The sequence below is a fragment of the Lithobates pipiens genome, unplaced genomic scaffold (assembly GCF_037356315.1).
Source record: "Lithobates pipiens isolate NorthernLeopardFrog02 unplaced genomic scaffold, aLitPip1_a1.2 Scaffold_16, whole genome shotgun sequence".
Lineage (NCBI taxonomy): Eukaryota > Metazoa > Chordata > Amphibia > Anura > Ranidae > Lithobates > Lithobates pipiens.
In genome coordinates, this window is record NW_027507748.1 from 309,611,111 (window position 1) to 309,635,949 (window position 24,839).

General features: G+C 46.0%; 1 protein-coding gene across 2 annotated transcripts in view; it reads right to left on the reverse strand.

Annotated features, from left to right (window-relative positions):
• The window catches only part of LOC143982688 (uncharacterized), a 76,337-nt gene that overhangs the window by 10,702 nt on the left and 40,796 nt on the right, over positions 1–24,839 (reverse strand). For both annotated transcript variants that reach the window (XM_077481611.1, XM_077481610.1), the window contains exon 2: positions 18,024–18,570. In XM_077481611.1, the coding sequence (XP_077337737.1) occupies positions 18,024–18,561 (538 nt within the window). In that variant the 5' untranslated portion in view covers positions 18,562–18,570. The remainder of the gene's footprint in view (positions 1–18,023; positions 18,571–24,839) is intronic.

Genomic DNA, 24,839 nt, shown 5'->3' on the forward strand with positions numbered 1-24,839 from the left:
GAGGGGCTGCTCACCGGTGCCCTCCACCGCTTACGGTAGCCATTGATCAGGTGATCGGGTCCTGTGAAAAAAAAGAAACAAAAACTTGAATAAATCTGGAAACTTCAAGAGCAGCGATCAGATGGAAAAGATTAAATACTCTTAGCCCTTGTACACACGATCGGAGATTCCGACGGAATGTGTCCGATCTGAGTGTTTTGTCGGATATTCTGACTGTGTGTGGTCTGCATCGGACTGTTTCCGTCGGAATATCCATCGGACCAACTTGCCGGAAATATTTTCCGACAAAATGCTCCGATCGGACATACTCCGATCATGTGTAGAGAATATCGATCGGACAAAGTGCCACGCATGCTCAGATCAAATTCCTACATCAAAGCTATTGGCTACTAGCCTGAATGTAGTCCCATCGTAACGAAATTACGTCATCACGTTCTGAAAGATCGGATTTTCCGACAACTTTGTCCGACCGTGTGCATGCAACAGTTTCGGACAAGATCCGTCCGACAAAACTCGACGGACAAAATCCGACGGATTTGGTTGTCGGAATCTCCGACCGTGTGTACAAGGGCTTACCAGATAAGTTATGTATGGAGACGAGTGAGGAGAAGATGGCCCCCACCCATCTCCATACCATTGCAGGGCGGAAGCGACGTCAAAACGTCACTTCCGTCCATAACTCTTAAAGAGATTTTTTTTTTTCAAATGACATTTAATTATTTTTGTTATTGCATTTTAGTATAAATATGAGATCTGAGGTCTTCTTGACCCCACATCGAATCCTGTCATGCCTTTTTTCTATTACAAGGGATGTTTACATTCCTTGTAATAGGAATAAAAGTGACACAATTTTTTTTTTAAAAGAACGGTGTAAAAAAATTAAATAAATGGTAAAATATACGTTTTTTTTTTTTTTAAACGCACCCTGTCCCACCGAGCTCGCGTGCAGAAGCGAACGCATATTTGAACAATGCCCGCATATGAAAATGGTGTTCAAACCACACCTGTGCGGTATTGCCAGGATTGTTAGAGGGAGATCAATAATTCTAGCCCTAGAACTCCTCTGTAACTCAAAACATGCAAATTGTAGAATTTTTTAAACATTGCATATGGAGATTTTTAAGGGTAAAAGTTTGTCACCATTCCATGAGCGGATGCAATTTTGAAGTATGACATGTTGGGTATCAATTTACTCGGTGTAACATTATCTTTCACAATATAAAAAAAATGGGGCTAACTTTACTGTTTCTTATTTTTTTAAATGAATTACTTGTAAGACAGCTGCGCAAATACAGTGTGACAGAAACTGTTGCAAGGACCACCATTTTATTCTCTAGGGTGTTGGAAAATCAAAAATATATATAATGTTTGGGGGTTCTAAGTAATTTTCTAGAAAAAAAAAATGTGTTTAACTTGTAAACACCAAACCTCAGAAAGAGGCTCGGTCCTTAAGTGGTTAAATAATCTACTGAGCTGAATGGAGCTAGTTCTTCAGGAAGTATATTCCTAATTTTCACAGCTCTTACTGTAAATAAGCCTTTCTGTATGTGGAGGGTAAACCTCTTTCCTGGTGCCTCCATGGAAGCATACCTATGATAGAGCTCTGCCTTGGACTCTTCCCTCAGATCTAGTAAAGATCACAAACGTAAAGCCCAAGACACCCCCCAGCATTCTCCCTATTTCCTTATACCTTATGGTTGATGAATGGAAGATAGATGTCCATACTTCTGCTTTGGGCAACTTCACCTGGGTTCAACCTCTCCTAGGCACAGTTCCAGTCCTTGGGGTGCTAAATACTGATAAGGCTGGGAACCTCTTCTGTAGGTATTTTGGGGTTAGAACAAGTATTCTTACTTTGAGCAGTTGCTTCTTGCAGAGTTGTAATATGGCGTTTGTTTGATCTAGGTGAGGAGAGCAGTTTATAACTATAATTTTCTCTTTCTCTTTCCCTCCTTCGGTGCCTTATACTCGTTTCTTTCCCCTCTATTACTTTCTGTGTCTCCTAAGGCAGTGAGCGCATTCGATTTGCTGTATAGCAGGCTGGTTGCTGATGAGCCGCCGTGCTACGCAGTCTTACTGAAAGTGCAAGAGGTCTTCCAATAGAGGCAGATCCAGAAGATGGCATCATTCCTCTTCCTTCCCCGGTTGCAAAAGAGGTAAAAAATGCTGGTCCTGTGGTGCCACCCTTTTACCAGATAAGTTTTTTTGCAAGAATTGCTTCAAATACTACACACTAGACAGAGAATTAGAGTTAACAAGTTACATCCTTGCAAATTGCTAAGGATTCTTTCTTTGAATTACCAGCTACTCTGCTGTCACAGCCTTCAGTTCAGCCTATTCAGAATGACACTGACCTATTTCTACCAGGTTCATCCACTAGTGGCCTCCCTCTGCCGCTATCAGACCAAATGCCCAAAGAATTATCAGAATAATATGCATCTGCTTTTGGCTTTTGTTTGGTGCAACCTTACATCCCAGCGATAAATACCATTGGTTGGCAGGAGCCTGAGGAATCCCCAAAAAAGGCTAAGGTGCTTTTCTTTTTTGAATGGGGGAAATCAAGGAACCTTTAGAGAACAAATGGAAAAAAACAGAAAAGTGTAGCACCCCAATAGGCTACTAGTGTTAAATTTAGGGGAGAGCAACAATAATTTAATAGTGTCTGTTCTTGGTTCTGCTGGTGCAGGCTTGGTTACTTTCCCCTGCATCCCATCAAATTATGGGATATAGTAGGTGGAAGAAAACACAGACCCTGGCCTGCATATTAATGCCTCTTCAACCAATTCCTGGTCAGTGAAGTGAATGGCCAGCAGGGGGCTAAACAGGGTATAAATAGGCTGGGACTCAGAACAGAAGTCTCTTGTTCCTGGGGGAGTAAGACCCAGCCTGAGGACTGTGACATCCCTGGGAGTTTACTTGCAGCTGAAGGAATCCTTTTTTGGGGTCCCAATTTCTACTTTGGGGGACCTCTGGCCTAGCCTCCTTAATTTTCAGAGAGCTCATCTTAGGATCCAGGACACAGGTAATTCAAGCACAGAAACTGACTGATACTGCAGACAGCAACACAGTATTCGGGATACAATGAGTACCAGCCTTATAGATTTAGAGACCTTCTTTGGTCTTATTTGGGAGAGCTTTTTTCTCTGTACATTCGGGGCTATACTTCTGTTGAAGAGTCCCTGTTTAATACCAGTTTACGTTCACTTCAACCGCCGTATAGACAAATGACGACAGAGCAGGGCAGCTCTTGTTCTGGGACCATGTCATCATATGATGGCGCCCAGTGTAGCTGTGATCATGCACCTGCGGGGGAGCACCATGTCCCAGGGACTGCGGCTCTTTACCAATGTGATGGGCTGTGTCCAATCACAGCCGGTCACATGTAATCAAGGAGATGCAGTTTATGGGCTCTCCTCGCCTCACTGACAGAGTGTGAGGAAAGCCGATCAGTACCATCTCCTCATAGGGGAGTTGTGTATAGGTAGTCAGGGCACTGTTCATCAATGCCCTGATTACAATGCAGCCCGAAAAGTGCCACTCTGTGGCGATTAGTGACACCAGTCTGTGCCCCTCAGTAAGGCCAATCAGTGCTGCATATTGGTGCCTCCCCTTCAGTGCAGCCTCATCAGCATACATCAGTGAAAAAGAAAAATTACTTATTTGCTAAATTTTCAGACAGAACTAAGAAAAACGATTTTTTTTCAAAATCTTTGGTCTTATTTCATTTTTTAAGCAAAAAATAAAAAACCCAGTGGGAAAGCTCTATTTATGGGAACAAAATGAAAAAAGAAAATTTATTTAGGTACAGCGTTGCATGACAGTGAAATTGTCATTGAAAGTGCGACAGCACTAAAAACTGGCCTGGGCAGGAAGGGATTGAAAGTGCTGGTATTGAGGTGGTTAAAGGGGATGCCCTCACCCTGAAGGAATAGATCCGTTACAGCCTCCTCTACCAAATGTAAGGGCTTTTATTCCACCCTATTCTTGGTACAGAAGAAAATGGAGGCTGGAGACCAGTGAAAGTTAAAGTGATTCAATTGTTACATAGTAGGTGAGGTTGAGAAAAGACACAAGTACATCAAGTCCAACCTATGTGTGTGATTATATGTCAGTATTGCATTGTATACCCCTTTATGTTGCGGTCGTTCAGGTGCTTATCTAATAGTTTTTTGAAACCCCACTGAGACCGGCACCTGTGGAAGGGAATTCCACATCCTTGCCGCTCTTACAGTAAAGAACCCTCGATGCAGTTTAAGGTTAAACCTTTTTTCTTCTAATTTTAATGAGTGGCCACATGTCTTGTTAAACTCCCTTCTGCAAAAAAGTTTTATCCCTATTGTGGGGTCACCAGTACAGTATTTATACATTTAAATCATATCCCCTCTCAAGCGTCTCTTCTCCAGAGAGAACAAGTTCAGTGCTCGCAACCTTTCCTCATAACTAATATCCTCCAGGCCCTTTATTAGCTTAGTTGCCCTTGTTTGTACTCGCTCCATTTCCAGTGCATCCTTCCTGAGAACTGGTGCCCAGAATTGGACAGCATACTCTAGGTGCAGACGGATCAGAGTCTTGTAGAGCGGGAGAATTATTGTTTTATCTCTGGAATTGATCCCCTTTTTAATGCATGCCAATATTCTGTTTGCTTTGTTAGCAGCAGCTTGGCATTGCATGCCATTTCTGAGCCTATGATCTACTAAGACCCCCAGGTCCTTTTCCATCCTAGATTCCTTCAGAGGTTCTCCCCTCCAGTGTATAGATTGCATTCATATTTTTGCCACCCAAATGCATTATTTTACATGTTTCTACATTAAACCTCATTTGCCATGTAGTTGCCTACACCATTAATTTGTTCAGATCTTTTTACAAAGTTTCCACATCCTTCAGAGAAGTTATTGCCCTGCTTAGCTTAGTATCATCCACAAATACAGAGATTGAACTGTTTACCCCATTCTCCAGGTCAAAAGTTTCAAGATGGAGTTATTAGAGACCATCATTCAAGCTGTCCAACATGGACATTGGATGTTGTCAAAAGACCTCAAGGTTGCCTATCTGCATTTTCTCATTCTGCTGCCATTCCAGAGATATCTGGGATCCATAGTTAATCAACCTCATCTACAATTTTAATGTCTGCCTGTGCATCTCCCCGAGAGTTTTCACGAAAGTCCTCATCTCATTTTTGGCTCCCCTGACAGAGAGAGGTCAAACTGTATCATTACCTGGACAACATCCTACTAGCAGAGTCCAGAACAGCTTACAATACACAGGGAGATTCATATGACTAAATTAGGGTAGTTTATATAGTTAATCAGCCAAGAAAAAATATATTTGTTGCCAACACAGTGGAATATCTGGGGGTGATATTCAACACCTTGGAGGGATCAGTATCTCTGTGACACCAGAAAGTCTCAAGTATTTTACAGAGAATGTAAAGAGTGATGACTCACTTCCATCTAACAGTGTCACACTGTTTGGCTCTAAAAAACACCATGTCTGCTTGCATCCCCCTGGTGCCATGGACCTGGGCAAATGGAAAATCGTATTATACTTATCTTAATTTTCCTTTCCAGGTGCCTATCCATTGCAGCATACCATCCCACCCTCAGTATTCTATATTTACATAGAATGCTGAGGCTTTTCTTTTATGCTTTTCACTAGACTTGTCGAAGGAGTCTGAGGCAGAGCTCTATCATAGGTATGCTAAGATAGGCAACAGAAAAGAAAAATTCTGGTAAGCAATTTTTACGTTTTTCCTCCAGACATAAAGAGTGTCCCCTTGTACACCGCACAGCAATCAAAGCATATTTTATATTATAGACACAAAGAGGCTCAGGTTTTGTTTAACAATGCCCCTTAAGCCCTCCAACTATTACTAGTTTTGGCCACACCAACAGCTCTCCTTGGGGTGTAGAAAGGTACCCAAGGTTTTTACAATCCTAGCATTGTCCCTGTCTAGTAGCATGTCTAGTATTAAAAAAGGCTTTTTTATTTTTTGTTCATTTCCAACATGGTATTTAGTTGGTTGCTAGGATTCGTCTGTGGCAAAACAAATTTCAGGCCAGAGACATTTGGCAACATGTTAAAGGCCTATGAGAGCCCTTAAGGTCATACAAATATTGCACAATGGGAATGCCCTGAAAGTGTAGCATGGAAAGGACATTGGTCAATACTCAGGGTGCTGAGGACAGGCCAAATGGTAGGGCCACAAACTTAAAGTGCTGGTGGTCCACAAGAAAAAGATAGCACCATGTGCTGGAAAGATGGGGACATGCAAGTATGCATCTTTGATGTCCACAGAGGCTATAAAGTTTCCCTGATGGAGTGAAAACATTTAGGGCCTTCAGACATGTGGCTGATACCCCCTTTTAGCTTGGGAAAAGTGAAAAGGTTAGAGTACCTGAAAGTTCTCTGCCAAAGAAACTATGGCAATGAATTGTTGATCCTAAAGATCTGCAATAGCTACATGTAGATCTTCTATTCTGTGTGGAGACAGGTTGAAAGATCTGAAGCAAGGAGAGGGCAACAAGTGGAACTGTAGCTTGTAACCTTTAGCCAGGCATCTAAAATCTTTTCTGAATAGGTGTCCACAAAGGCTAACAGAATTGCCCCCACTTTGGAAAGTTGAGGTGTCCCTTCATGCTGAAGAGGACTTGTATGTAGGCTTAGTTGATTTAGAGTTTCAAGATTTATGGTTAAACTGGGCCTCTGGCTTGGGTCCGGCTTTAGAGGTTGAAACCTGGGAGTAACAAAAATAACTTTATGGGCTCAGGAAAGAGAGGGGGCAGTGGTATAGCATGCGTTGTCAGCACCTGGGGCAAGACAAGTAATTTGCGCCGCTAACCTGCGGACTTTTAGCACTCCCTGAGTCCCTTCAAATACAATAGTACTGACCTACCTGATTCCTATAATGACCATTACACACTACACTGACCACTATACTATACTGTCCACTACACTGACCACTATACTGTCCACTACACTACACTGACCACTATACTATACTGTCCACTACACTGACTACTAAACTACACTGACCACTACACTATACTGTCCACTACACTACACTGACCACTATACTATACTGTCCACTACACTATACTGTCCACTACACTACACTGACCACTATACTATACTGTCCACTACACTATACTGTCCACTACACTGACCACTATATTATACTGTCCACTACACTGAGAACTAAACTGACCAGTGTACTATACTGTCCACTAAACTACACTAACCACTATACTATACTGTCCACTACACTGACCACTATACTATACTGTCCACTACACTATACTGAAAACTACACTGTCCACTACACTACACTAACAGCTATATTGTCCACTATACAGTCCACTACACAGACCACTATACTGACTACTACACTGAGAAATACCCTGTCCACTACACTACACTGACTACTATACTGTCCACTACACTATACTGACCACTACACTACACTGACCACTATACTGTCCACTACACTGACCACTACACTGAGAAATACTGTCCAATACACTAACCACTACACTACACTGAGAACTACAATACACTGACCACTATAGTGTTCACTACACTGACCACCATACAACACTACACTGACCACTACACTACACTGACCACCATACTACATAACTACACTACCTTCTCTTTCTCTCCTCCCCCCCCTCCCGGCCAGTAACACGACTCTCACTCACCTTCTTGTCTGACTCTGGCTGGCCTGCATGATGCATCAATCTGGAGGATAGGAGAAGACAGTGGCGGCTCACAGCTTCTCTCCTCCGCGCTCTAGCTGGCATGTTCAGTATCAAGCGCAGCGCACTGTGATTGGGCGTATTGGGGGTCATTTGCAGAGGCGGGACTTCAGGAGGGATCACAGACAGACCAGCCCTATGCCTCACATGACCCCCATATGCCCAATCACAGGGCACCGGACACTGAACATGGCGGCTGGAGCGCAGGAACACAGGAATTTAAAATTAGGTGAAGGCAGCCAGTGACACATACTGGCGCCCCCCTAAATCTCTCGCCCGGGGCCAAGGCACCCCCCACGCTATGCCAATGGAGGGGGGTGAGTTATCACAGCTTAAATCTTAGGCCTCTTTAGCTGGAATAGATAAGTACCCTTACCTCCAATGACGTCCAAGTCAGCGCCGAAGAAACATTGTCTCTCAAAAGGCATATGCAGCAGCCACTACATCTCAACTCCACAGCTTAACATTTCAACCAAAGAGATCTCTGCATGTTCATTTCTAAAGCCGCGTACACACGGGCGGACTGTCTGGCCAACTTAGTCCGTCAGACAATCCGACGGACAGTCCGTCATACTTTCGAATGAACGGACTTGACCACACACACCACTTTTTGAGCGGACTAATACGGCGTACTAAGTCCGCCATACTATCCGCCCTACTTTTGAAATGAACGGACTCGCCCACACACGCTGAGGAAAGTCCGCTCATTCCGAGCGGATCTCCAGGTAGGCGGGGCCCGCGAAGGAGACGTCGCTGACCCCGCCGCCTGGTATGGACTTAAAGGGGAACCCCAACGCCGAAAAAAATCGGCGTGGGGGTCCCCCCCAAGTCCACAACAGACCCTTGTCCGAGCACACTACCCGGCCGGCCAGGAAAGGGGGGCGAGCGAGCGCCCCCCTCCTAAACCGTACCAGGCCGCGTGCCCTCAACATGGGGGGGTGCCTTGGGGAAGGGGGGGCCGCGCGCCCCCCCCCACCCCAAAGCACCTTGTCCCCATGTTGATGAGGACAAGGGCCTCTTCCCGACAACCCTGGCCGTTGGTTGTCGGGGTCTGCGGGCGGGGGGCTTATCGGAATCCGGGAGCCCCCTTTAATAAGGGGGCCCCCGGATACCGGCCCCCCACCCTATGTGAATGAGTATGGGGTACAATGTACCCCTACCCATTCACCTGTAAAATAAAAGTACCAAAAAAAAACACAACACACGAGATAAAATACTTTATTGCACAGCTCCGGGGGTCTTCCGTCTTCGGGGGTCTTCCGTCTTCGGGGGTCTTCTCGCCGGACTCCTCCGCTATCTTCTTGTAGCTCTTTTGCTAGCGGAGGAGTCCGGCTTTCTTCTTCGCCGCCGGCCTCTTCTCCCGACTTCGGGGGTCTTGTCCCCCTCTTCGGTTCTTCTGCCGGGCCACCGCGCCTTCTTATAGCTCTTTTACAGGCGGTGGACCGGTCTTCTGTCGCCGTCGCCGTCACCGCCGCCGCCTTCCGTTCTTCTTCTCCAGGAGATGTTGCCTCGACGATCTCTCCGGCCGGAATGCCAGGGATGCACTGCGCGGCCACTTATATAGGGACAAGGGGCGGTGTCACATGGCTTTATGTCACATGGGTTGGTCACATGGGTTGATGTCACATGGGGACTATGACATCGTAAGGGGGCGGGGTCACCATGTGACACCAACCCATGTGACATAAAGCCATGTGACACCGCCCCATTGTCCCTATATAAGTGGCCGCGCAGTGCGTCCCTGGCATTACGGCCGGAGAGATCGTCGAGGCAACATCTCCTGGAGAAGAAGAAGAACGGAAGGCGGTGGCGGCAGAAGAACCGAAGAGGGGGACAAGACCCCCGAAGTCGGGAGAAGAGGCCGGCGGCGAGGAAGAAAGCCGGACTCCTCCGCTAGCAAAAGAGCTACAAGAAGATAGCGGAGGAGTCCGGCGAGAACACCCCCGAAGACGGAAGACCCCCGGAGCTGTGCAATAAAGTATTTTATCTCGTGTGTTGTGTTTTTTTTTGTACTTTTATTTTACAGGTGAATGGGTAGGGGTACATTGTACCCCATACTCATTCACATAGGTTGGGGGGCCGATATCCGGGGGCCCCCTTATTAAAGGGGGCTCCCGGATTCCGATAAGCCCCCCGCCCGCACACCCCGACAACCAACGGCCAGGGTTGTCGGGAAGAGGCCCTTGTCCTCATCAACATGGGGACAAGGTCCTTTGGGGTGGGGGGGCCGCGCGGCCCCCCTTCCCCAAGGCACCCCCCCATGTTGAGGGCACGTGGCCTGGTACGGTTTAGGAGGGGGGGGGGCGCTCGCTCGCCCCCCTTTCCTGGCCGGCCGGGTAGCGTGCTCGGACAAGGGTCTGTTGTGGACTTGGGGGGGACCCCCACACCGATTTTTTTCGGCGTTGGGGTTCCCCTTTAAGTCCATACCAGGCGGCGGGGCCAGCGACGTCTCCTTCGCGGGCCCCGCCTACCTGGATACCCGCTCGAAATGAGCGGACTTTTCTCCGGGCGGGAAAAGTCCGCTCATTTCAAAAATACGGCGGACTGGCATACACACGGGCGGATTGTCCGCCGAAATGCGAGTACGACGGACAGTATTTCGAACATTCTGAAATACTTAGTCCGCCGTACTGCACGCTGAAAAAGTCCGCTGAAGCCCACACACGAGCGGACTGTCCGCTGAAATGTGTTTCGGCGGACTAAGTAGGCCATACAGTCCGCCCGTGTGTACGCGGCATAAGAGACTCATATGGGAAATGAGATAGGAGATATCCACCAACCTTTCCACACAATATTTTGGCACTGTCGGCATGAACTCTAATGCCGCATACACACGACCGGACTTTCTGTCAGAATAAAGTTTGATGGTCTTTCCGACTGAACAGACTTGCCTACACACGGCCACACTAAAGCCCGTTCGTTTCGAACGCGATGACGTACGACGGGACTAGAAAAGGAAATTCAATAGCCAGTAGCCAATAGAGGCCCTCCAGCTGTTGCAGAACTACAAGTCCCATCATGCCTCTGGAAGAAATTGTAACTGCCAGCTTTGCAATGCCTTATGGGAAATGTAGTTCCACAACAGCTGGAGGGCCCCAGGTTTCCTACCCCTGCTCTACAAGGATCATCAGATGGGACACTGACAAATGGGGATGGCCCAATTCTTAATAAAAGACCTCAAAGGGTACTGCACTGTGAAAGCAAGTGCAAACAATTTTCAGGAGTTTTTCAGTCATTATATGGGATGCCTGGGCGTAGCAGTTGCATAAGCTGGATTTTGTATTCCCAGGTCCTCTAAGGGATCCTAAACATGTTACAACACTAGTAGAGGCTACAGGCTGCTCTCCCCAGCTTGAAAGTGGTATGCACTGCATCAATAAGAGCTGAAACAATTTCTCTAATCCTGGGAGTTATGGCATCTACCTGCGACACCTCAGGAATAACATCATTCAGCAAGGTTTTTTGAGACTCTTCTTCGGATAGAGTTACTGCTGCCAAAGTTTTAGAGCCCACTAAGACTGCAGGCAGTTCTCTGCGGGGGAAGATTTTGAGGTATGCTTATAGCCTCTGCAGTCAGACTCACCAAGAAAATTTGCAATTTGGCAAATCAAAACATGCATAACTACCATAATACTCCCTGGGTTACTTTGTTACATAGTCAGGTTGAAAAAAGATACAAGTCTAGCTAGTCAGCAGGGGTAGGCAACCTTTTGAGCACCCATCATCTCCTGCATTTGCTGCATCCATATGCTGGCATAAACTCCAAGGCCACTAGACACATGCGCTCATGCACATCTCACTCCCATCTTGCGTTCCTTACCCTCCTCCTTCTCCTAGTCTCAGGTGACATTTCTCCTAATCCTGGGCCGCCATTCTCAAACTGCAAGCCACATCTCCAATACCCCTCCCCCTCTGGCAACCACCGCAATCCACTTAATTTAGTTTCTATCCCCCTGCTTCCTCAAAGCAGCCCACCTATCTCATGCGCCCTTTGGAATGCCCGCTCCATCTGTAACAAGCTAACATCTGTACATGACCTCTTCATCTCTCATGGCTTTAACATACTCGCCATAACTGAAACCTGGCTTCAAAATTTGGACTCGGCTTCTCCTGCTGCCCTCTCCCATGGTGGTCTCCATTGGACTCACTCCCCCAGACCCAATGGACAGAAAGGAGGTGGAGTTGGATTCCTTCTATCCCCACAATACACCTTCCAAGTCCTTCCCATCCCTCCCTCTCTTTCCCTCTCTTCTTTCGAGATGCACTGTATTAGTCTGTTTTCTCCTATTTCTCTGAGAATTGCAGTAATTTATCGGCCTCCTGGACCGGTGTTGCGCTTTCTTGATGACTTTGCTGCCTGGCTACCCTACTTTCTCTCCTCTGAAATACCCACCATCATTCTTGGTTACTTTAACATTCCAGTCAATGTTAACAACCCAACTACAGCTATTTCTCGACTTAACCTCATCTTTTGACCTAACCCAATGGACACATACTTCCACTCACTCCAATGGTAATACCCTTGACCTTGTATTCTCCCATCTCTGCAACCCTAGCAACCTCACAAACACCCCCTTTCCTCTCTCTGATCACAACCTCATTAGGTTCACTGTATCCTTGGCTCCAACCACCCATCCTTCCAAGCAGCAAACTATCACTTGTAGAAATCTTTGCCACCTTAAGCCTTCTCTTCTCTATTCTGCTACTGACCACCTATATGAAATAATCTCTCCCCTGTCCTGTCCTGACCTATCACGTCTCAAACCTTGCCATCTCTGTCTACAACAGTTCACTCTCTTCATCACTAGATGCACTTGCTCCTCTAACCACACGCAGAATCAGGCCCCGACCATTACAACCCTGGCAAACTGACAACACTAGAAATCTCAAGAGATATTGCTGTGCTCTTGAACGGCTGTGGCGTAAAACCAAATGCCTCCAAGACTTCACCATATATATAAATCTGCCCTTCTAAAATACAATTCCTGCCTCCATGCTGCCAAACAAGCTTACTTTGTATCTCTTATTAATACTTTGTCATCCAATCCAATCCAATACTCTGCTTCGTCCCCCACCCCCTCTACCCACTAACTCACTCACTGCCCAAGAGATTGCCAGTCACTTCAAAGACAAGATTGATGCAATTCGTGATGACACCTCTGCTGTGCGTACATCTTCCCCACCCAACATACCTGGCCTAATAGCACATTCAACACTCTCCTCTTTTGAATTGGCTACTACTGAAGGGGTTGCAAAACTTTTCTCAGATGCTCACCTAACCAATTGTCCCTTGGACCCTGTTCCCTCACAACTATTAAGGTCACCCTCTAATTCTATCCTATGCTCCCTCACTCACATCTTCAATCTCTCCCTCTCAAGTGGCACCTTCCCCTTCCCTCTAAAACATGCGCAGATCACCCCCATACTTAAAAAACCCTCACTGGACCCCACCAACCTGAACAACTTAAGACCTATCTCATTGCTCCCATTCACCTCTAAACTTCTAGAACGCTTAGTCTACAACGGACTTAGCTCCTACCTCAGTGAAAATAACCTTCTTGACCCATTACAGTCTGGCTTTCGCTCGTAGCACTCCACGGAAACTGCCTTACTAAAACTCACTAACGATCTACTAACTGCTAAAACCAACAGCCAGTACTCCATACTCCTACTACTTGACCTCTCTGCTGCCTTTGGTACTGTTGACCACCCGCTCCTCCTCAATAAACTACATTGCCTTGGCCTCCGAGATTCTGCACTTTCCTGGTTCTCTGCCTATCTATCACAGCGCTCCTTCAGTGTCACCTACAACTCTGTATCCTCCTCTCCATTGCCTCTTTCTGTGAAGGTCCCCCAAGGCTCTGTTCTTGGACCCCTTCTCTTCTCTATTTACACCTCCTCCCTTGGTCACTTGATAACTGCCCACGGCTTCCAATACCACTTATACGCCGATGACACCGAAATCTATCTGTCTACTCCTCACCTCATTCCTTCAGTCTCCTCTCGCATTACTAACTTGCTAACTGACATATTAGCATGGATGTCGCACCATTTCCTTAAACTAAACATCTCTAAAACTGAGCTATTAATATTCCCCCCTGCACATGCCCCCCTCCATGACTTTTCCATCAAAATCAACAATGCAACCATCAGGCCCTCCCCTCATGCCAGGGTACTAGGTGTAACCCTAGATTCTGACTTGTCATTTCAGCCCCAAGTCCAATCATTGTCAAAAGTTTGTAGATTTCACCTCCGTAACATCTCTAAAATTCGCCCCTTTTTAACAAATGAAACCACCAAGCTCCTCATTCACTCCCTTGTTATATCTCGCCTTGACTATTGCAACTCCCTTCTCATTGGCCTGCCTCTCCACAGGCTATCTCCTCTTCAGTCTATCATGAATGCTGCTGCCAGACTTATCCACCTTACCAACCGCTCACTGTCTGCCAACCCTCTCCTCCAATCCCTACACTGGCTCCCAATCACCCAACGAATTCAATTCAAAATACTCACCACAACATACAAAGCCATTCACAACTCTGCCCCGAGCTACATCACCAATCTTGTCTCCAAATATCACCCAAATCGTCCCCTCCATTCTTCTCAAGACCTCCTACTCTCAAGCTCTCTAGTCTCCTCCTCCCATACTCGTCTCCAGGATTTCTCCAGAGCCTCTCCAATCCTTTGGAACTCGCTACCTCCACTGGTCCGGCTATCCCCTACTCTCGCTACCTTCAGGCGATCCCTGAAAACTCATCTATTCAGGGAAGCCTATCACTTCTCAAACTAATCTCCTACCACTTCCATCAGCTCATTCCCGACAGGTACAACCTTTTGTACCACCTGCCCCACCCTATTAGATTGTAAACTCTTCTGAGCAGGGCCCTCTTAATCCTCTTGTATTTTATTGTATTGTCTCCTTTTTATATTGTAAAGCGCTGCGTAATTGCTGGCGCTATATAAATCTTGAATAATAATAATAATTTTAAGCACCCTCACACCTCTGATCAGCCCCAATTGCTGCACCTTCACACCTCTCGTCAGCCCCAATTCCTGCACCTTCACACCTCTGATTAGCCCCAATTACTGCACCTTTACACCTCTAATCAGCCCCAATTACTGCACCTTCACACCTCTGATCAGCCGCAATTCCTGCACCTTCACACCTCTGATTAGACCCAATTCCTGCACCTTTACACCTCCAATCAGCCCCAATTGCTGCACCTTCACACCTCTGAATAGCCCCAATACCTGCACCTTCACGCCTCTGATCAGCCCCAATTGCTGCACCTTCACACCTCTGATTAGCCCCAATTCCTGCACCTTTACATCAATGAATAGTCCCAATTCCTGCACCTTCACACCTCTGATCAGCCCCAATTGCTGCACCTTCACACCTTTGATCAGCCACAATTCCTGCACCTTCACACCTCTGATTGGCCCCAATTCCTGCACCTTTACATCTCTGAATAGCCCCAATTCCTGCACCTTCACACCTCTGATCAGCCACAATTCCTACACTTTCACACCTCTGATTAGATCCAATTCCTGCACCTTCACATCTCTGATTAGACCCAATTCCTGTACCTTCAAACCTCTGATAAGCCCCAAATCCTGCACCTTCACACCTCTGATCAGCCCCAATTCCTTCACCTACACACCTATGAATAGACCCAGTTCCTGCACTTTCACACCTCTGATTAGACCCAATTCCTGCACCTTCACATCTCTGATTATACCCAATTCCTGCACCTTCAAACCTCTGATAAGACCCAAATCCTGCACCTTCACACCTCTGATCAGCCCTAATTCCTTCACCTACACACCTATGAATAGACCCAGTTCCTGCACTTTCACACCTCTGATTAGACCCAATTCCTGCACCTTCACATCTCTGATTAGACCCAATTCCTGCACCTTCAAACCTCTGATAAGACCCAAATCCTGCACCTTCACACCTCTGATCAGCCCCAATTCCTTCACCTACACACCTCTGAATAGACCCAATTCCTGCACTTTCACACCTCTGATTAGACCCAATTCCTGCACCTTCACATCTCTGATTAGACCCAATTCCTGCACCTTCCCACCTCTGATTAGACCCAAATCCTGCACCTTCACACCTCTGATCAGCCCCAATTCCTGCACCTACACACCTCTGAATAGACCCAGTTTCTGCACTTTCACACCTCTGATTGGCCCCAATTCCTGTACCTTCACAACTCTGATCAGCCCCAATTCATGCATGTTCACACCTCTAATTTGACCCAATTCCTGCACCTTCGCACCTTTGATCAGCTCCAATTCCTGCACCTTCACACCTCAGATCAGCCCCAATTTATGCACCTTCACACCTTAAATCAGCCCCAACCCCCCTGCTCATCTGTCCCACCCCTGTAACCTCCTGTACATCTGCCCCGCCACTGTACCACCCCGCTCTTCTGTCCCACCACTTTAACCCCCTGCTCATCTGCCCCACCAATGTACCCCCTTTCTCCTCATCTGCCCCACCACTGTAACCCCTTTATCATCTGCCTCACCACTGTAACCCCCTGTACATCTGCCCCACCACTGTAACCCCCTGCACATCTGCCCCACCACTGTAACCCCCAGCGCATCTGTCCCACCACTGTAACCTCCTGTACATCTGCCCCACCACTGTAAACCCCTGCACATCTGCCCCACCATTGTACTACCCTGCACATCTGCCCCACCATTGTACCCCCCTGCGCATCTGCAAGAAAAGTGGGGGAAAAAGTCCCTGACCCTTTAAAATGCAGCACAATGCAGTTTTGCGCACCTGAAAACACAATGCATCCTTTCAGTCTGCTGCAAACAGAGTGTGCCAGCTTGTATTTAAACTGGCTGCTCTGTATTTAGCTTCTCACAGGCTGCGCAAGGAGCCCTGTATCTCCAGAACCATAGATGATAGGAGCCACACCAGTGATGGGGTAGGACTTCAGCTACTTAACCCCCACATTTAGGGTCTCTGTGACCCCTGGTCGCTGAGCTACGGCCCTCGAAGTCGATCTTTTTTTGGGGGGGAGGGGTCATTTTTTTAAGGTTTTTTTTTTTTTGAGGCTCTGCCTCCCCTGACTGCACGTCCCTGAAACAGTGAACATTCAGAATATCTAGTTCTCGCCTGTGTATTTCACATTTTTGGTGTTTTCCAACAGTATAGACGGTTTATCACAAATATCAACTGCCATTTAAAGACTGTTTGATCAATTCTAATATTGGTTTACCTAATCAACACCATATAACACTGCACGTTTAACCACATGCCGACCAGCCGCCATAGTTTTACTGCGGCAGAATGGCACGGCTGGGCGTAACAATGTTATGTAACGTCACTTCGCCATGTGGCCACAAGGGGGCGCATGCGCACACACCCCCCCGGTCACCCCCTGAGCCGGCCGAGTGCCCGACGGTCTCGATCACCGCTGGGCTACCGCGATTGCCAATGAGACATGGAGAACTCGGAACTGTATGTGTAAACACACAGTTTCCGAATCTCTGAGGGGAGAAGTGACAGATCATGAGTTCATACAGAATATGAACAGTGATCTGTTATCTTCCTTGCACAGTCCCCATCCCCCTTCAGTTAGAACACAAACTAGGACACACTTAACCCCTTCACTGCCCCCTAGTGTTAACCCCATTCACTGCCAGTGAAATTTTTACAGTAATCAATGCATTTTTAATAGCACTGATCACTGTATTAATGCCAATGGTCCCAAAAAGGTGTCAAAAATGTTGTCCGACGTGTCTGCCATAATGTCGCAGTCACGATAAAAATCACAGATTGCCTCCATTACTAGTAAAAAATAATAATAATAAAAATGCTAAACATCTATCCCCTATTTTGTAGACGCTATAACTTTTGCGCAAACCAATCAATATATGCTTATTGTGATTTTTTTTTTACCAAAATTATGTAGAAGAATACATATCAGCCTAAATTAAGGAAAAAAAATGTTTTTGTTATATATTTTCGGGGGATATTTATTATAGCAAAAATAAAATAAAAAACTGCAGAGGTGATCAAATACCACCAAAAGAACGCTCTGTTTGTGGGAAAAAAAAGCACGTCAATTTTGTTTGGGTGCTACGTCGCACAACCGCGCAATTGTCAGTTAAAGCAACGCAGTGCCGAATCGCAAAAAGTGCTCTGGTCAGGAAGGGGATAGAATCTTCCGGAGCTGAAACGGTTAATTGTCCCACTCTCTAAATATGATAAAAGTGATGTGATAGAAATAACATGCCTACCTGACAATGCTGTCGTGGCAGTACCATTGGGAGCTGTTTCAGTTACATTGTCCTGAGACGTTGGTTTTGTCTGGGTTGGAAGCGATGTTGATATGACCCGTGTTACACCAGATGTTGTTGTGCTATATGTTTGATTGTTAGTGCTGGAAGAAGGTCCAGGTAGAGGTGCAGTGCTAGAAGAAGATAAAGATGATGTTGCAGTGGTTTTTAAAGTTGAAGGCCCAGATACATTCACTGTACTCTGAGTGGTGGCAGCAGCTGTGGATGTAGAAATCTGTGGCAGCGTTGAAGCATTCAGTGTTGTGGTACTTGTGTTGCTGAAACTTGTATTGGTTACATCCAAGTCAGTAGACAGAGTTCTTTCTGCACTATGAGTAAAAGTGCTAACTAATGAATTCTCTGTATTTAACAAAGTCGCAGAATGGTTCCAAGTTTGTGTCGAGTCAGTTGGTATTGAGTTAGCATTACAAACCAGGAAGAAGCAAACAGTGATACCCACAATTGCACACATTGTTCTTGCGGCCATTATATCCAGCATATTATTACCCTTGAAAACAAAAATAAAAACACATTTTAGTGAAGATTACTTGCTTTGATGGCATAATACAATTATAGAGTAATCTATTGTACAGTTTTCTTTATCTATTCTAGGGTTGCCACCTGTCCGGTTTTGACCCGGACAGTACGGGTTTAGGAGGCTGTGCCCGGGTTTCCCTCTGCCTCACACCCGGACAGCTGACAGGGGTACCATGGGGCCTCCTTTTACGAGCCCCAGCACACAGGGGGACCTGGACAGCAGGGGCATCGGAGCGGCGGGCGGGGGGAGCAATTACAGAGCAATCAAAACATATGGGAGAGAGAGGCGACAGACAGCTGCTGGTGCGGAAGGTTTTAATAAAATAAATGCTTAAAAGCAAACAATCCACTCACACTCCATGTCAGAGCTGTATATGTCAGTCTGTGAAGTTGGACGTCCCATCCCCCCCTCCGATCTGCTCTTATCACTGAATCGCTGGAGGAAGCCGAGGATACAGAGCTGCGGGGAGACTGCAGTGAGCTGCCAGCCTGGGATGCTGTGACCAATCGGAGCATTCCAGAGGCTTAACCACGCCTCCATCATCAGAGGCTGACAGTTCACATGAGTTTCCCGATTCAGTGATAAGAGCAGCGTGGAGCGGAGGGGAGGATGGGACAGCCAACTTCACAGACTGACATATACAGCTCTGACATGCAGAGTGAGTGGATTGCTTTTAAGCATTTATTTTATTAAAAACTTCTGCACCAGCAGCTGCCTGTCGCCTCTCTCTCCCTTATGTTTTGACCCTTCTGTGTTTGCCACCCCCTCTGTAACTGCCCCCCCTCCTCTGTAATTTCCCCTCTCCTCTGTATTTGCACCCCTTTCATCTGTAATTGTCCCTCATTTCTCTGTAATTGCACCCCTCCTCTGTATTTGCACGGGCCCCTCCTGTCACACCGCACCCCCTCCTGTCACTCTGCACCCCCTCCTGTCACACTCTGCACCCCCTCCTGTCACACTCTGCACCCCATCCTGTCACATCGCACCCCCTCCTGTCACACTCTGCACCACCTCCTGTCACACTCTGCACCACCTCCTGTCACACTCTGCACCACCTCCTGTCACACTCTGCACCCCCTCCTGTCACACTCTGCACCCCCTCCTGTCACACTCTGCACCACCTCCTGTCACACTCTGCACCACCTCCTGTCACACTCTGCACCACCTCCTGTCACACCGCATCCCCTCCTGTCACACCGCAGCACCACCTCCTGTCACACCGCAGCACCACCTCCTGTCACACCGCACCCCCTCTTGTCACACCGCACCGCACTGCCCTACTGACACCATTTACTGCTCTACTGACACTGTCAACTGCTCTACTGACACAATTTACTACCCTACTGACACAATTTAGTGCCCTACTGACACTGTCCACTGCCCTACTGACACTGTCCACTGCCCTACTGACACCATTTACTGCTTTACTGACACTGTCCACTGCCCTACTGACACCATTTACTGCTCTACTGACACTGTCCACTGCTCTACTGACACCATTTACTGCCCTACTGACACCATGTACTGCCCTACTGACACTGTCCACTGCCCTACTGATACCATTTACTGCTCTACTGACACTGTCCACTGCCCTACTGACACCATTTACTGCCCTACTGACACCATTTACTGCTCTACTGACACTGTACACTGCCCTACTGACACTGTCCACTGCTCTACTGACACCATTTACTGCTCTACTGACACTGTCCACTGCCCTACTGACACCATTTACTGCCCTACTGACACCATTTACTGCCCTACTGACACCATGTACTGCCCTACTGACACTGTCCACTGCCCTACTGATACCATTTACTGCTCTACTGACACTGTCCACTGCCCTACTGACACCATTTACTGCCCTACTGACACAATTTACTGCTCTACTGACACTGTACACTGCCCTACTGACACTGTCCACTGCTCTACTGACACCATTTACTGCCCTACTGACACCATTTACTGCCATACTGACACCATTTACTGCTCTACTGACACTGTCCACTGATCTACTGACACAATTTACTACCCTACTGACATAATTTACTGCTCTACTGACACTGTCCACTGATCTACTGACACCATTTACTGCCCTAATGACACCATGTACTGCCCTACTGACACTGTCCACTGCCCTACTGACACTGTCCACTGCCCTACTGACACTGTCCACTGCCCTACTGACACTGTACACTGTCCTACTGACACCATTTACTGCTCTACTGACACCATTTACTGCCCTACTGACACTGTCCACTGCCCTGCAGTGTCCAATTTTAAGGTAGGCTATTGTCACTGACATTTCTTTTATTAATCGAATCATATTTTATGGGTACACTAAATGCTTTTGTTTTATTTAATCATGCCCATTTAAGTCCCTCCACTGTTAATGCAATTTGGCTATAGCAACTGTTCTGTGTAGCACACTTCATTACTACTCTTTTTGGGTAACCCAAGGTATTTTACAATCCTATAGCGTGTACTACAAAAAAATTGCCGTGCGCCGTGAAAATGTTCGGGTTTGGCTTGAAGAAAAGGTGGCAACCCTAATTATGGCAGTGGTGGTCGACTTCTTGATATAAGGGGTCTCAAGTTCTATAATTACCAAAGGGCTATACATAATATTCAGTGTAATGCTACAGAAAGGTGTTAGATACTGCAGATTTGCAACAGGAGGTGGTCCAAGGCCTAATGCACAAGGGCATAATAAATTGTTGCTTTTACAGACATCCATCATATTTTGTATGCCTCTAAACAAAGTTCAATGCTAGTCTATATACCCATGCACGTTAGTTTAGATCCACATTTGAAGAGCAGCATTTAGAGGCATATAAAAATACCCCAAAGCTGCATTCAGAGAATGCAGAGCTTATGAGCATAATTTGCACGTGACGCACCTAAACATGCTTAACAGTAACTAAACACAAATTTGTGCATGTAGATTTATCCCAGTGGCTAAAATAAATGAGTATTCTGGCAAATTGAATGGGTTTCCGCTCATATGCTTCTAAACGCTATATGCACATAAAAGTGCATAATTACACACCAAAACAAGCACTTGATTTTTCTGCCATCTCCTGGCAGAAGGAGCCAACATAGATAGAGGGTTTTTTTGCATTACTTCCTTACCGATTGTCAGCAGGCTCTAGAACGTAATCCAAATGCAGATCAGGCTTCCGAGGCAGAAGTTATTTAGAATCTTTTCTAAATCTACCCTTAGGGCTTGTTTACACTTGCTTCAAAACATGGCATCGGACACCCTTTTTTAAAGCACTCTGAATGCCAGTCAAAGCTCCTGTCACTAAATAAAAATATTTATCTTACAGTATGGTTCACACATTGGGGGTTGTTTACGAAAGGCAAATCCACGTTGCACTGCAAGTGCTCTTGGAAGTGCAGTCACGCTAAATCTAAGGGGTAGATCTGAAATGAGTGGAAGCTCTGCTGATTTTATCATCCAATCATGTGCAAGCTAAAATGCTTTTTTTTATTTTCCTTGCATGTCCCCCTCAGATCTGCAGTGACTGCACTTCCAGTGCAAAGTGGATTTTCCTTTAGTAAATAACCCCTATTGTGTTTGCTTTGCTTTGAAAATGATACCCCATGTAGCTTTAGTGGTTCTTCAAAGCGTCTTCAAACCCTCCATGGACATCTATGACAAAGCTCACTTGAAGCCCTGTAGCTTTTGAGAGGCTTTAATTCAGCTTTAGCTTTGATTTGTTTTGAAAGTATTGCAGGTATGAGGTATCAACACACACAGGGCATCTGCTAAGCTTCATTAAAGATTCAAAAAAGCATCATCAAAGCACCAACGAAGCATTGCAGAAGCATCAAAAACACGTAAAAAAGGCATGGTGAAGCCGTAGGCACTTAAATATGTATTGAAGTTGAAGCAAGTGTAAATGAGACCTTAGTCAGGACCATATATTTTAAGCATGCTAGGTCTATGCATAAAATAGTCTCTGGTCTACTGACTACCTATGGTATTCCTCTACTCCAAGATAACACCATTATCCTAGAAAGACATTGCTTCTCCTCCATAGATAACGTATGGTGAGTGATCATTGCCACTCTAGGTCAGGTAATGCATTAGAGGCAGCATCAATTTTTTCTGGTGATCATTGTTCTCTGGACAGAAAGTGAAGTCAGTTTTCAGCTGATTTTTCTTTACTTTTGGGGAAATTTCCACTCACTTTACATATCTCAAACAGGATGTAAGGGTATATCTCCTAAATTGGAGCACACAGCAAAAATGCTGGAATAATCAAAATGTTATATGTCAATATTAATTGGATCCTGCCTAAATTGGCCCTAGTATGTATATGTATGAAAGTGAGTTCTGGACCTTATATTGTAAGGTTCTTGAGGGTAGGGACTGATGTGAATGTGTGTGTATATATATATATATATATATATATATATATATATACGCACACTTCAGGACCGCCTCCTGTATATATACGTCAGCACTTTGAAGAGGGATATCTCGGTAACGACAGCAGCTGCTGCCACAGCCAAGATATCCATCTTTACAGGAGGCGGTTGTGTTTACGATAATGGTGGTCTCCGCGGCGGATTCACCGTGAGATCACCGTTATTGGTGGCGGGAGAGGTGCCACCCCCTGTCGCTCTCCTGCGCCCTCTGCCGCTTACCGGAGCTGTCGGTAGTGACGGAGGCGATCGGGACCTGTCATGCCCTGGGTATGGAGATGAGTGAGGCTAAGATGGCCCCCACCCGTCTCCATATCATAGGAGGGCAGAAGCAATGTCAAAACGTCACTTCTGCTCATACCTCTTAAAGGAACATTTTTCTGTTGTCATTTTTTCAAATGACAATTTTTTTTATTGTATTTTTTTGCATTTTAGTCCAAATATGAGATCTGAGGACTTTTTGACCCCAGATCTCATATTTAAGAGGACCTGCCATGCTTTTTTCAATTACAAGGGATGTTTACATTCATTCAAAAGTGAAAATAAATAAAATAAAGTAAAATAAATAAGAAAAAATATATTTTTTTAAAGTGCCCTGTCCCAACAAGCTCGCGCGCAGAAGCAAACACATATGTGAGTAGCGCCCGCATATGAAAACGGTGGTCAAACCACACATGTGAGGTATTGCCCGATTGCAAGAGCGAGAGCAATAATTCGAGCTCTAGACCTCCTCTGTAACACAAAACATGGAACCTGTAGAATTTTTTAAAAGTCGCCTATGGAGATTTTTGAGGGTAAATGTTTGACACCATTCCACGAGCAGGCGCAATTTTAAAGTATAACATGTTGGGTATCAATTTACTCGGCGTAACATTATCTTTCACAATATAAAAATAAAATAGACTAAATTTGCACAAATATGGTGTGAAAAATGGAAAATTGTATACTCCCCTTTCCGTAATTTTCCTTTCCTGACGCATCTTCATGGCAGCACACACTGGGTTGTGACTCCGCCCCCACAACCTGACAGGATTGGATTAACTATAAATTTGAAGGGGAGACACCCTGCTGGAAAGGGGAGTATACAATTTTCCATTTTCCTGACGCCTTCATGGCAGCACACACTGGGAAATAACTCGCCAGTTGGGTGGGTGCAAGTAAAATAATATTTATTCCTTATAATGCTGAAGAATTGGCTCTAATGACGGATCTGCCGAAGTCGGCCATGGATAAATGAGCAGAATCCACCTTGTAGTGGGAAATAAAGGGATTCCTGGAGGACCACGTTGCTGCCCTGCATATTGTCTCTGGTGAGACCCTGCAATACGCTGCCCAAGAGGTAGCCACTGCCCTAGTTGAATGAGCCCTGATGTCTTCAAGAATCGCCGTATGCTGGGTGGAGTAAGCTTTTTTAATGGTTCTGACTAACCAGGATGCAATAGTGCATGAGGAGGCGGCTTGCCCACGCCTGGTTCCATGGGGAATGATCAAAAGAGAGTTAGTTTTCCTAAAAGAGGTGGTAGCAGTTAAGTAGTTCATGATGGTTGTTTTGACATCTAGTGAATGAGGATTACCCTGATCGTCCGTGAAGGATGGAAGGATGATGGTTGTAATGGAAGGAAGTTGCCACTTTGGGTATGAAGTGTTCGGAAGGTCTGAGGACTACTTTGTCAGGAAAGAGAACTAACTTAATGCTTGGATCTCTGACACTCTCCTAGCTGATGTAATCACAATGAGAAAAGACAGTTCTAAAGTCAAGTCCCATAAAGAGATAGTTTCAAATGGAACAAACGGAGGAGAAGCGA